The sequence below is a fragment of the Dermochelys coriacea genome, chromosome 8 (assembly GCF_009764565.3).
Source record: "Dermochelys coriacea isolate rDerCor1 chromosome 8, rDerCor1.pri.v4, whole genome shotgun sequence".
NCBI classification, from domain to species: domain Eukaryota; kingdom Metazoa; phylum Chordata; order Testudines; family Dermochelyidae; genus Dermochelys; species Dermochelys coriacea.
Window position 1 is genome coordinate 5,002,456 of NC_050075.1, and position 13,412 is coordinate 5,015,867.

The 13,412-nt window shown below is 46.3% G+C and overlaps 1 protein-coding gene across 1 annotated transcript in view; it reads left to right on the forward strand.

Annotated features, from left to right (window-relative positions):
- LOC119860079 (LON peptidase N-terminal domain and RING finger protein 1-like) overlaps nt 1–7,613 on the forward strand; it is an 80,911-nt gene extending 73,298 nt beyond the window's left edge. Inside the window, exon 12 of the mRNA XM_038413284.2 lies at nt 6,190–7,613. Within this exon, the coding sequence (XP_038269212.1) occupies nt 6,190–6,252 (63 nt within the window). The 3' untranslated portion in view covers nt 6,253–7,613. The remainder of the gene's footprint in view (nt 1–6,189) is intronic.
- Nucleotides 7,614–13,412: the final 5,799 nt, after the last annotated feature.

Consider the following 13,412-nt stretch of genomic DNA (forward strand, 5'->3'; position numbering starts at 1 on the left):
TATTGTTTTCCGCACTGAGCTGCTTCAAGCCAGGGGAGCTGGTAAGCATGCAAGTGCTTGCTTGTCTTCGAGGCTCACAAACAATGGGAGCCGGAGAAAGGTTTTGCTTCAGAATTACATCATTGGCACCTCCAAAGGGAAGCTGCATACTCAGAGGAAGCAGCCAAAGCTCATCAGAAAAACAGCACCTGCAACATCTATAAGTAGCCGCGGCTCTTTGCATTTGTTTCCCCCTCCCCCGTCTCTCTTGGCATTAGTGTGATGTTCAGTACATGCAATGCTTCCTTGCTGTGTCTTGTTAAGCTGCTGGCTCTGGGGCTAGCTCCATCACAACTCATTATACCCTACATGCCATCCACACAACTAGCTTTTGCTCATCTTTTCCCCCATCCACCAGTCTCTCTTTTTCTCCCTTCTTGCTCTGCCCCGTGCCCTCTTCCCATCTCTTGCTCCCCTCCCACCTCTTTCCCGCTTAATCACATCGCAGCTTTTCTAGCCGGACAGGTTGCCCGTCAAAGAGTAACACGTGTGAAAGCAGCAGAGGTGGCAGACCCAGAATTTGCACAGCCTACGTCCGGAAAGAGGAGACCACTAGCAAAGAGAAAGTTCTCCTGCCCCTGCTCCTATCAAAGGCACAGGTTGGAGCCCCTGGGGCCTTAATGGGTTTGTGTGCACCACGCGTCTCATGCCTGCTCCGAGAAGGTTATAAACTCAGGCATGTTTTGAAAGGAATATGCCTGCCATGGACTGCCGTTTAGGTGAGATTGGGCCCAGTGCGGCAGGGCAGAAATAACATAAAGGAAATCAGCTCTGAGAAAAGCGCAAACCCACTGCAATTTAGACTGTGAATTCAGGGCAGGGACCGTTTCTTTATAATGTGTATGTACAGCACCCAGAACAACGGAGCCCTGCTCTCAGCTGGGGCCTCGGGTACTGCCCTAATACAAATAACCAGATTCTCAATTTTTAATGGCTGGAAAGAGCCCCTTGTTGATAGACCCCATTACAGCAGAGAGAACTCATCCAGATTTCCCTTCAACCACAGCCCCCAAGTGCTGGGCATTACATCCAGGAGCACAAGCCCTCAGGAGAGCTGAGACAAGGGGAAAGTACTGTATGCTCCCTTTGTACTCCCTGGGGCTTGTCTGACCCATACTGGAAGTTAGAGCACTTTCAGGGCATGCAACAGGCCCCCCGGTGCCAGTATACTGGGCACGACCCCTGGCATGTTGTTCTGCTTCTAACCTCTTGTACTACGGTAGAGGCGGCATAGAGCCCTACCTGGGGAGTCCTCCATTGTTGTTAGGGCACCGCTGCACCACCAGAAGAAACTGCAAAGCCATTTTTCAATGACTATTTGCCACCCAGCTCTGCTCTGCAGGTACTTGAGGGGCCACTGTTGGGTTTGGAGCACGCAGTACCTCAGTGGGTGTAAATGGACCCGGGGGGGGCCCACTGGGATTTCCTGCAAACAAGAAACCCAGGGGGTCCTGGGGACAGACCAGCTGGGACAGGAAAGGAATGGCCACACACCTAGATGGGGGCGGAGCAGCTGAGTTGTATGATAAAACGGGAGTAAAGGTAAAAAAATGTCTTGCCCCATTCAGAGTCCACCCCAGGAGTTCCCTCTGCCAAAGTAACAGTCAGCGCTGACAAGCTGAAGAGAGGAGAGGAGAGGAGAGGGAGACGGAGACGGAGACGGAGACGGAGACGGAGACTCAGACTCCCACTCCCACTCCCACTCCCACTCCCACTCCCACTCCCACTCCCACTCCCACTCCCACTCCCACTCCCCCAAACTCAGCCCCTTCCTTCCCTACAGCACATCCCTTTATAGTGTGTATGTTGTTTAGTTAATTTGCTACAGCTGACCCAGCCTTGCTCCCCTGCCTTCAGGGCAGGTAATTGTGGCCCTTTCCATGGGGAAAATGTTAACCCTTTGTCTGCCAGGCAAGGGTCTGTAAACCCATCATAGCCAGGCAGTCCCCTTTTGTGGACTCGGGTGAGCTTGGCGATGGAAGTGAAAACTCTGTCCTTGTAAGTCATTTCTGCCTGCCTCCAAGGAGCAGAAGGAGCACAGCTATTCTGATTTCTTAGCCAATTACAGGAACCAGCAGGCTGGTTTCACTGCAGTGAAGGCAAAGCCACAAAACTGGGACAGATTTCTCCCAGATTTTGCCCCCCGCCCGTATAACATTTTCCTGTTTCAACTTTTTTTGTAAACATTTCAATCTCTTATGTTAACTTAGTAGAAGTCTGGATGGAAAGCAAACTCCAAGTGAAGCCCAGCTGTGCAGGCACTTCCCTCCTTTATGACCTGCATGGATTAAGTCAGGGCATAATGTTAGGGCATAATGAATGTATTTAAAGTCAAAGGTTGACTCCTGGTATGAACACGCATGTGTCTTCCTGGAAGTAACGATTGCTGTATTTCCCCCAGAGGGTTCAGGTGAACTCCCACTGCACCAACTAGCTGCTCACAGATAGCTGGTCTTGTGCTAAAGACACTATAGGAGAGAGCTATGGGCTGCGGGTTCAGTTCCTGTCTCTCCCCTCAGGCACATTCTGTGAGGTATTTCTGCCTCAGTTTCCCCTTTCTAGAAGGGGGCTAATGATCCTTTCCCAGATTGCAGGTGTGTTGTGAACCGAAATCCACAACCAGGGTGTGTGTGTAAATTCCCAGAAGGAGTGACCCTTGTTCTCACTAGCCCCGTTCCTTGGCTGACTCTTGGTGGGTGTTCCGTAAGCATCTCGACGCAAAAGCTTGGTCCAGCAACAGCCACCCTCTTGGCAGGCTGTTGAATTCTGTGCCTCTCCTTGGTGATGCTGATGCACCCCTGGCTTCCTTTCCCAGACAGGGCATCAGGCAGTTCACCCACAATGATTATTATCTGTTGGGCTCTGCGTGGTCCCCTTGCTGAGGAGCCAAGCTGCCAAGAAGCTGCCTGGAGTCTGACCCTCTTCAGTACATGGATTTTGCTTAAGTGCACAGAAGGGCAATTGCTGAGGGCAAGAAATGAGCCCTGAGGCTGAGGGGATAGGGAAGGTTGTGTTGGGGAAAACAGCAGGATTTGGGTGGCTGAGGGGGTGGGAGGCTTGTCCGCTGTTGTGTGGGGATCTGACAAGCGGGAGAGGGCATTAGGTTGGGGCGGGGGAGACTTTTCACTATGGGGGTGGTCTGTCGTCTCCTCTGGCCTTCCAGATTCCATTCCCTCAGGCCTCCTCTCACCCCCATTTTCCAGCCTCCTTTTTCTCGGCAGAGTCATCTGGCATCTGCCCTTCCTTAACAGTCAAAACATTACAGCCAAGTGCCACAAGAGCAAAGCCCCAGTTTGTTGGCTTCACATTGGTTATAAGAATTCTCTCACACATGAGCCTCAGCAGCTGCTCTACACTGGCCAGGGACAGGCTACACTTTCCCCTTCCACAACGAGCCAGGAGGGAAGCAGGCCTACCAGATCGGGGGTTGGCCTAGGAATCAGGGGACCGGGGTCTATTCCGGGCACTGCTGGGGTATGTTGGGCAAGACTCTGCCTCAGTTTCCCTCACTCTGTCTGCCCTGTCTAATGAGCCTATAAGCTTTTTAGGGCAGGGACCATCTCTCACTATGTGTCTTGGCTGCACCTAGCAACATGGGCCCCTGATCTTAGTTGGGAGCCTCTATGGGCTACCATAGTAAACTAATGATAGGCTCCACAAAATGAACTCAAGGGGCTGCACCTTCCCCCACCCCAGGAATGACTGCGCTAAGCTTTCCTCCCAGGACATTTTAATTAATAATTTTTTAACAGTGAGAGTAATTAACCATTGGACCAACTTGCCAAGGGTCAGCTGGATTCTCTATCACTGACCATTTATAAATCAAGATTGGCTGTTTTTCTAACAAGATCTGCTCTGGGAATTATTTTGGGGATGTTCTCTGGCCTGTGTTATACAGACAAGATGATCACAAGGGTCCCAGCTAGCTTTGGGATCTGTGAAAATTGCTCTGACAAGCCTCAGACTAGCCATTGGTGCTGAAGAGCAGGTGAGTTGGCTCAGTTTAGCAGGAGAGGAAAGCTCCCACTATTCACAATTGGCCAGAGGAGTCAAGTCAATGGGAGAAGCAACTTATTATTTTTCTTCCTCCACCCTTGGACCTTCCAGAACTCACATAATCACTGACTGATGTTGTACCTTAAAACATCCAGAGTGTATTATGTCTCACTTTAAAGCCCGAAAGCGCATAGGCCAGTGGCCTGGAGCTTTGGTGGAACTTACTGGAGATATGCTGATAGCAAAATGCACAAAGGAGGATTTCTGGGAGATGTAGGGGGTCCATGTGGCTGGACGGACCTCGCTCAGTAACCTGTGAAAATAAATACCTCTACTGTCAGCTTCCACCAGCTCTCAAATGACACTGAAGCCTTGTGCAGAGGGAAGAGTAGCAGGGAGACACGCAATCCAATGATTGACAAAACAAAGGTAGCATTTCACACAACAACAATTGACATGGCTGATCCTGGCTGTTCCTTTCTTTTGCTACTATTAATGATCCTTGTTTCTGAATGACAGCCTCATCTCTTTCCGGCTAGCTCCTCCCCCTGGGTGATCCTGCCAGGAACTCATTACCAGCCATGGTTTGTGATGATAGTCTGTTGCCATGGAAATTGAATGTGATGTCATCCATTCAACATTTTGACTTCACACTGGAGACAGAGTCCCTGTACCGTTGGGTAATTAGCAGATGGGCTCAGAAAGATGGTGAAAGCTCTGTGAAAGGTGGATGGGTCTCTCTTGTGAGCTTGAAACGTTGGAAAGTTTCCTTGAGATGAAAATGCCTCTAAATGAAACATGAGAGCCAAGCTAAAAATGCAGGTGTGTCAGGAGAGCAGTTACAACAGAGTTGTCTCCAGACACTGTTAAAGCACTAAATTGTCTTACAGTGTGGATTGGAATCTTAACCATCCCACCGAACCCTGTTAAAGCCTTGGATAGTCCACGATGTAATTTATAAAAGGGTATAACAGCTTTGGATATGGTTATGGGTCCTAGGGAAGATGTGGCATATTAATGTCAGGACCCAAGAGGTGAACCAGCTCCAAATCAGGGACAATAGTGCTCCATCCACCTGACATTCCACCACACAAGGGTTAACACATTTCCCTTTGAGCGCTCAATAAAAGCTATCCTAATAGTTTAGCTGTTCTCCTTTGAAAAGAACAATTAACAGCATCAGAGGTTGCCCTTTCATCTAGCTGTATGGATTACCACACTAAAGGGAATTGGTTATGAGGATAGAAAGGTCCTGACATTTCGGTCTTGAAGGAGCTGCTTTGTGAGTAAGTCTTTGATTTGTTGTTGTTGATATTTTATTTTTAGCTCTCTCTCTCTCTCTCTCTCAAACACACACACACACACACACACTTTTAAATATCAATGGCTGTCCATTTCAGAAGATCTATATTTTCTGTTAAGTTTCTTAAGAAATGTCAGGGTTTTTTTTGTGTGTCTCATAATATATCTATATTTTTATTCCCCAAACAAAAATACTTTGTTATCTTAGAGCTAAGGTTGCTCAAGGGTAAATATGACCAACACAATCAAAAACATTCAAGGAAGCTGCAATTTAATGGTAAAAAAAGTTTCCCCAAAATGTCACCACTAGTTTTTCCTTATTTTTCATCAAAATTAGAAATTTTGATGAAAATGTCATTGAATATTGAAAAATTTCAACAAGCAGGTAGGAAAAATCCTCATGAAATTGTAAGCAACATTTTTTCCTGGGTTTTTTTTTGTTTGTGTGTGGAAATTAGAAATTTTAATGAACTATTTTGTCAAAAAATTGAAATCTAGAAAATGTCAACCCACTTTACGAGTTAAACCAATAGTCACAGCCACCAACCCATACCCACCCACCCACCAATAAAACTCCTTCCCTTTATCCCCTGAATATTCACAGACTCCCTAGCAACACAGTAAGTTCACAATTATAACACACGTAGTCACCCACAATGCATATATCCAATTCCTTGTAACCACACTGAACCACAAAATCTCAGGCAGAGCAGGAGAGGCAAGCTGGATGGATACAGTATCAGTAATACATGATGAATTTGAACAGATCCTTCCACTTCTGGCAGAAGTAAAACTTGTCATGATGAAGGAGAAGAAATAACTTTCGTTCCCTTTAATTCTTTGCATTTTCAGTTGGGCCTGTGGCTGAGATGTGGTGTTAATGGAGAACATTGTGAAGTTTGGAGTCGATGGTGACTGAGGTTATGGACTGAGGCAAAGAAGAATGCTCAGGAGTATATTTACAACCTGGAAGATCTGTAATCACAGGCTACATCTACAGTGCAATGTGAGTCCAGGGCTCGAACACATGATCAGGCTTAAGCCCCCTTCCTTCTACAGCCAAATCAGACTAACCCAGAGCCCCAGGACCCATGGGGTGGAGGGTCTGACCCTGAATCAAGCCAGGACCAGGGTTCAAAACCTGTTGCTTTGCAGCATAGATGCAGCCCCACTAGACTCATGCTCTGGGAGTCCGTCAAAAATATCCCGCAACCCCTTGGGCCAACTTCCTTTGTCTTCTGGACAGTCAAGTTTGGTGGACAGTCACAGTTTCCCACACTGCACTACAAAGGGCTAGAGCAGCCACATTTTGGGAGTATGCTAGGAAGTCTGGGATATGGGTGGTTAGATTTGGGCCTGCGTAATGAGGGTAGACACTGGAGCCCTACATTTCTAACCTGGGATTACAAATGAGTGTAGACATTCAAGCCCTACATTAACACACCCAGTGTCTGCTAACTCAAATTCAGTTAACCCTGGGCTTACATTGCAGTGTAGACACACCCACAGAAATGTTGGTCTGGAAAGATCTCGAAAGGCCATTGAGTCCAGCCCCCTGTGCTGAAGCAGGACCAAGTAAACCTAGACCATCCCAGACAGGTGTTCGATGGGAATGCCCTGGCTGCCTTTGGCAGACTATTCCAGAATTTAACTACCCTTATCTTTAGACAGATTTCCTCATATCTAACCTAAATCTCCCTTGCTGCAGATTAAGCCCATTACTTCTTGTCCTACCTTCACTGGACATGGAGCACAGTCAATCCCTATCCTCTTTAGATCAGCCGTTAACATATTTGAAAACTATTATCAGTAGGGTGATCAGATGCCCCGATTTTATAGGGACAGTCCCGATATTTGGGGCTTTTCTTATATAGGCGCCTATGACCCCCTACCCCCGTCTCGATTTTTCACACTTGCTGTCTGGTCACCCTAATTATCAGGTCCCGTCTCAGTCTTCTTTTCCTCAAGGCTAAACAGGTCCAGGTTTTTAACCTTTCCTCGTAGGTCAGGGTTTCTAAACCTTTCATCAGTTTTTTGGCTCTTCTCTGGATTGTCTCCAATTTTTTCACAGCTTTCTTAAAGTGTGGCCCCCGGAACTGGACACAGTTCTCCGGCTGAGTACTCCCCAGTGCTGGCTAGAGTGGGACAATTATCTCCCGTGTCTTATGTACTACACTCCTGTCATAGAATCATAGAATCATAGAATATCAGGGTTGGAAGGGACCCCAGAAGGTCATCTAGTCCAACCCCCTGCTCAAAGCAGGACCAAGTCCCAGTTAAATCATCCTAGCCAGGGCTTTGTCAAGCCTGACCTTAAAAACCTCTAAGGAAGGAGATTCCACCACCTCCCTAGGTAACGCATTCCAGTGTTTCACCACCCTCTTAGTGAAAAAGTTTTTCCTAATATCCAATCTAAACCTCGAAGATTGCGAAACAATTGTGATTGTCGAAACAGCCCGCAATACACTCTTTTGAAAAGCTACGAGGTGTTTTATCCAGCAAGCATTATCGAAAATTCAGTTGTCTGCTAAACAGCAATGATGGCAAATTTGGAGGCGACAGCCAATAACTGAAAAGTACATTGGAAGAAGTTTAGCCCTGCTCCGTGAAGCCAGAACTAAAGAGTCACTATGAACGTCTCCATGCTATAGTTTCCAATTGCACGACCCCAAGCCTCAGTAAGAAGAGACAATACAAATGCATTACAAGGTTACAGTAATAATACTTCATATTTACGCAGGGCTCAGAGGGCTGGATTGTGCCTTTTAGCACAGCCCAGAGCAAGGAATGGTGGGTAAGCTGCACCTCCCCAGGAAACCCTGAGCCTACAATACTCCTTTTGAATTGGACACAGTCCCTGCCCTGCTTCCTCCTGGCTCTGGAGGTTAGTCATTTGTGGCTGGCCTTTACTGGCTGCAAATTATGTCATCTCCCTCCATCCTAGCCCCTACCCGCCTGTGCCAGCTCAACTTGGCTCCAGACATGTAGGTAGAAGCAGAACTATTCACCCACTGAATCCCTCCATGGAATAGGTGGGGCGGGGGAGAAACCCCCCACTAGCATGAGTAGCTGAGCCAGCCTTCCGGGCAACATGCATTAATATTCTCCTGCAGGAATAGACCAGCAATAAATGACTACCCCTGTGGGGAGCAAGGTGGCATTGTGACCCAGGGGCATATCTGTGAGTCACAGCGCCTCCTGGGGCTACTCCAGGGACAGAGCAACAAACGCACTTCCACCCCCTTGCTCAGGGCTGTGCCTCAAGTTGCCATCCAGCTCTCACTGAGCAACATCCTCCTCTGTCACTCATTGGGAAAATGCTCGATTCTATTACAGGCCGTGCTGGAACACGGCGTTGCCACCTGCAATTGCTGTCAGTGGCGGTGTGAGGCTTAGGGCAGGGCAGACCCAGGTCTCTTGCTGTGGTTCTGTTTCTTTGGAAGGAAACAATAAAAACATCTCAACTCCTGTAATTTGTGCTGTGAGAGTTCTTAGCAGCGTGTCACAGAATCAACAGACAACAGAAGGGGAAAATAACCTCCAGCCGTGGTTCAGTTCCTCTGGATAGCTATGGATCACTTCATAGTGACACTTAAATGCAAGGCACATTTTCTTAACAAATAAGAATCTAATGGATTAGGTCCCATCTAATTATGCATTCTGCATTAAGCTGATGCACTCACTGTCTGCTGCTGCTGGCATAATTAAACTTAATATACTTTTAATGATGTCTTCTTAACTCATGCATTCATATATGATTAGAATCAAATGCAGACAAGCTGTCACCAGTCCGGGATAGGATCTTTTTGCAGGTCCTGATGGCACTCTTGCTGAAATATTAATAATGCAGATTTCAAGGTTAGCAACATTGGTTTCGAAGTGGGGAATGCTTGTCATGTCAGCCGAGCTAATCCGAGACAACAAAACGGCAAGCTGTTCAAGTCCCGCCTCTCTTTGTCCTGGCCCTGGGAGAATGTGAGTCATACTTTGTCAGGAAGATAGTGTTTGTAAAATAAAACTCAAAAGGTAAACTAACTGCCCTGGGAGCTGCAGGCAGCAGCTTCTAAGGGAGATGCATATCGAATGCCTCAACCACTGTCCTGATATCTGTGTGCTTTGTGGTGGTCTCTGCCTTGAGTGCTCAGTCTTCGCTCATCTCCCCTGGGCTGGGTGCTCAGTCTGCTGGGGTGCTGGAACAATTTATAGAGTAAGGGTGCTGTGAGCCATTGAATCAAACTGTCAACCCTGTATAAAATGGAAACCACTTCAAGCCCGGGGGTTCTGCAGCACTCCCACCCCCAGTTCCAGCACCTATGTCTGTGCTCTTTTAAGCAGAAAGTGGCCCAGTCTAGTGGCTTCGCAGTCAGAAGACTTGATTCTGGATCTGCCACTAATGTGGGGCAAGTCCCTTTGGCCCATATTCACAAAGGTACTTAGGTCCCTAAATCAATGGGAGTTAGGTGCCTAAATACCTTTGTGAATCTGGGCCTTCACCTCTGCGTTTCCCCTCCCACCCCTTGTATGCTTAGATTATAAACTCTTTGGGGCAGGGAACGGGTCTTATTACATCTCTGTGCAGCCCCTAGCGCAGCTGAGGCTTCTAGGTGTTACTGGGATATTGATGACAATGAGGAAACAAATGTACTCCCAGCAATTTCGCCTGATTAAACACTAGATTTAAAATAACCCGGAAGTTGCTTCTCACATTTCAGCATCTTGCAGGAAAGGGCTCAAAATTCGACTCCTGAGGAGTCTGTGGGGGAAGCAGCAGGTATTTCTTTAGATACTGCATTGATTACAGAGTGCTGCAGCTCAGTCTTGGTTTGTGCATGGAGACATGTATTTGTATGGAGCCGAATTCTTCTGTCCATTGCCTAGCAGCACAGCTGGCTTTTGGCTTGCCAAGATCAAGTTGTGAAATCATCTCCAATCCTTCTGACAGGAAAGAATTGATTTATTACGCTGCAATATATACTGCGTACAACGCCGTGTACCTTTCATCTAAAAAGTCAGGCCGTATAGAACACGACATGCTATTAATTCTGATGCCAGCCAGAACGAAGAAGGAATTACTGCCAAGGGGATCCAGAGAGCATGTTAAAACATCCCAGCAGAGTAATGAACATACATTGTGGCTGTTACATTATACTGTATTGATCCCCAGGAATGAAAAAGTACCCTGACAGCCATCAAAGGCTCCTGTTAATAATGCTGTGTGTGCATGCATGTGCTGTATATAATTAACTCATGGAGAAAGCTGAGCAAATATTTCCTAATTAATCCTCCCAAAGCTCTGATAGGGAGGATTAACCCCATTTTACAGCTAAAAAACAGACACAGAATGACCAATTCTCCTCTCATTCACAGCTGTGCAATGCCAGGGAGAGTGGAGGTTACCATGTGCGCTTCCCCAAGATCACTGAGAACCCAGGCCTAACTCTTAGGCAACAATGCCTCTTCTGTATAAACCTGCACTTAAAAATAATACCCCCTCCGAAAGTGAAGCATGGGCTTAAGGGCTTTGGAAGCTTGGGACCAGTGCACTCAGCACTTTGCAGGGTTGAGCCCTAGCACATCACCTCAACACCCTAATCCAGACCTCACCCTCTGGAGAAGGACTGGATGGGACACCACCAATGCCCCACCATAACGTGCTGAAGGAGAGGAGGCATCAGTAACAGAGATGAGACACTCCCATCCCCCTGGAGGCTGAGCACATACACTGTCTCTGTAGCATCATGCAGTTCCCCCATGTGCTAGGTGTCACCATGCCTCTCCCAGGACACACTGGCTGGTGCAGCAGGGAAAGTAACTGGCTAGGGATAGATTATTTCTGCCACCTGGAGCGAGAGGGAATCAGTGACCTTACCAGGTTCTCAGAGTCTCTCACAATTTGTTCCCTGGGGCAGCACAATTATGCCCTGCCCCTTACTCAGGGCTTGTGGCAAAGTTACAACCTAGCTTTCCATAAGAATCATATTAGTGGGCCCCTACACATGGCAGCTCTTGTATTATTATTATTATTATTATTATTCTTTTTCTTTCTTTCTTTCTTTCTTTCTTTCTTTCTTTCTTTCTTTCTTTCTTTCTTTCTTTCTTTCTTTCTTTCATTTCCAGCACTGAAGGAGATTCTTGAGGCTCAGCAAACCAGCCCTTGTGTCACCTGCCAAGTAAAATCATTTCTGCCCTACTCATTTCAATGGGTTATTTAGCTCTCCAAGTTTTTAACTTGGATCTTACATGGTTTTTGCATCAAGGGAAATAGAAACAGTGCCTGTATTTTAAACATAATCAGTAAATCCAGGAGCGTTGTTTGGGTATTTTACCGCCTGATTTGTCTGGGATGCCCAATCGCCAGTAGTAACTCTGGCTTTGTTTTCCTCTTTCCACTTTACTAATAAATAACCATTTCTTTCTACAAGACATGCTCAACCAGAAATTACAGGGCTGATGCAGGAATTACTGGTGAAATTCTCTGGCCTGGGTTATGCAGCAGGTCAAACTAGATGATTGTAAGGAACTTAAAATCTATGACTGTATAACAAATGATCTGGCCTGAGTCGCTCACATATAGAAGACAGACACCTGCCCATGTGTAGAGCAGTGTGTGTTTGTACAGCACCAAGCACAATGGTGCTGGTCCATATCTGGGGTTCTTAAGTGCTACAGTAACACATATAATAATAATATGGTAGGACCTGTTTTTATGTAATTTCCTAGTATTGATCCTCTTATGTGGCTGTATGGAATAAACCAGATTAGAACAGACTTTTTTGTACTCACAAATAGACACACAGTGTGCAGCATGAGAACATAAGAACGGCCCTACTGGGTCAGACCAATAGTCCACCTAGCCCAGTATCCTGTCTGCCGACAGTGGCCAATGCTAGGTGCCCCCAGAGGGAATGAACAGAACAGGGAATCATCAAATGATCCATCCCCCGTCGCCCACTCCCAGCTTCTGGCAGACAGAGGCTCTGGACACTTCAGAGCATGGTTTTGCATCTCTGCCCATCCAGACTAATAGCCATTGATGGACTTATCCTCCATGAACTTATCTAGTTCTTTTTTGTACCCTGTTATGGTCTTGGCCTTCACAACATCCTCTGGCAAAAAGTTCCACAGGTTGACTGTGCGTTGTGTGAAGAAATACTTCCTTTTGTTTGTTTTAAACCTGCTGCCTATTAATTTCATTGGGTGACCCCTGGTTCTTGTGTTATGAGAAGGAGTAAATGACATTTCCTTATTTATTTTCTCCACACCAGTCATGATTTTATAGACCTCTATCATACCCCCCTTTAGTCGTCTCTTTTCCCAGTCTTATTAATCTCGCCTCAATTTTGTTGCCCTTTTCTGTACCTTTCCCAATTCCAATATATCTTTTTTTGAGATGAGGTGACCAGATCTGAACACAGTGTTCAAGATGTGGGCATACTGTGAATTTATACAGTGGCATTATGATGTTTTCTGTCTCATTATCTATCCCTTTCCTAATGATTCCCAACATTCTGCTAGCTTTTTTGACTGCCACTGCACATTGAGTAGATGTTGTCAGAGAACTATCCCGAATGACTCCAAGATCTCTTTCTTGAGTGGTAACAGCTAATTTAGATCCCATCATTTTATATTTATATCATATACCTTATATTTGAAATTTGAGTGAGAAAATGTTGTGTCCTTTTCCATTTATCTTCTCAGCTGACAAAGACTGGTCTTGTTTGCAGTGCTGTTGTAGCCATGTTAGACCTAGGATATGAGAGAGACAAGGTGGGCGAGGTAATGTCTTTTACTGGACTGACTTCTGTTGGCAGAGAGGACAAGCTTTTGAGCTACACAGACCTCTTCCCCAGGTTTGGAGAAGGTAAAACTTGGATTTTATCCCTTGGACAGAAGCACTGCTCTCATGGAAAAACCCCATGGCTCTTTATAGGGAAGAAAAGTATAGGGGCCTATGGAAATTGAATAATGTTCTATAGAAATAACCCTAAACCCCACAAAGTGTAATAGAGAATGAGAACCTTTTTACAGGATGTTTAACCCAATTGGTGTGTTTAATGGAGATCCCTATCCCTGCT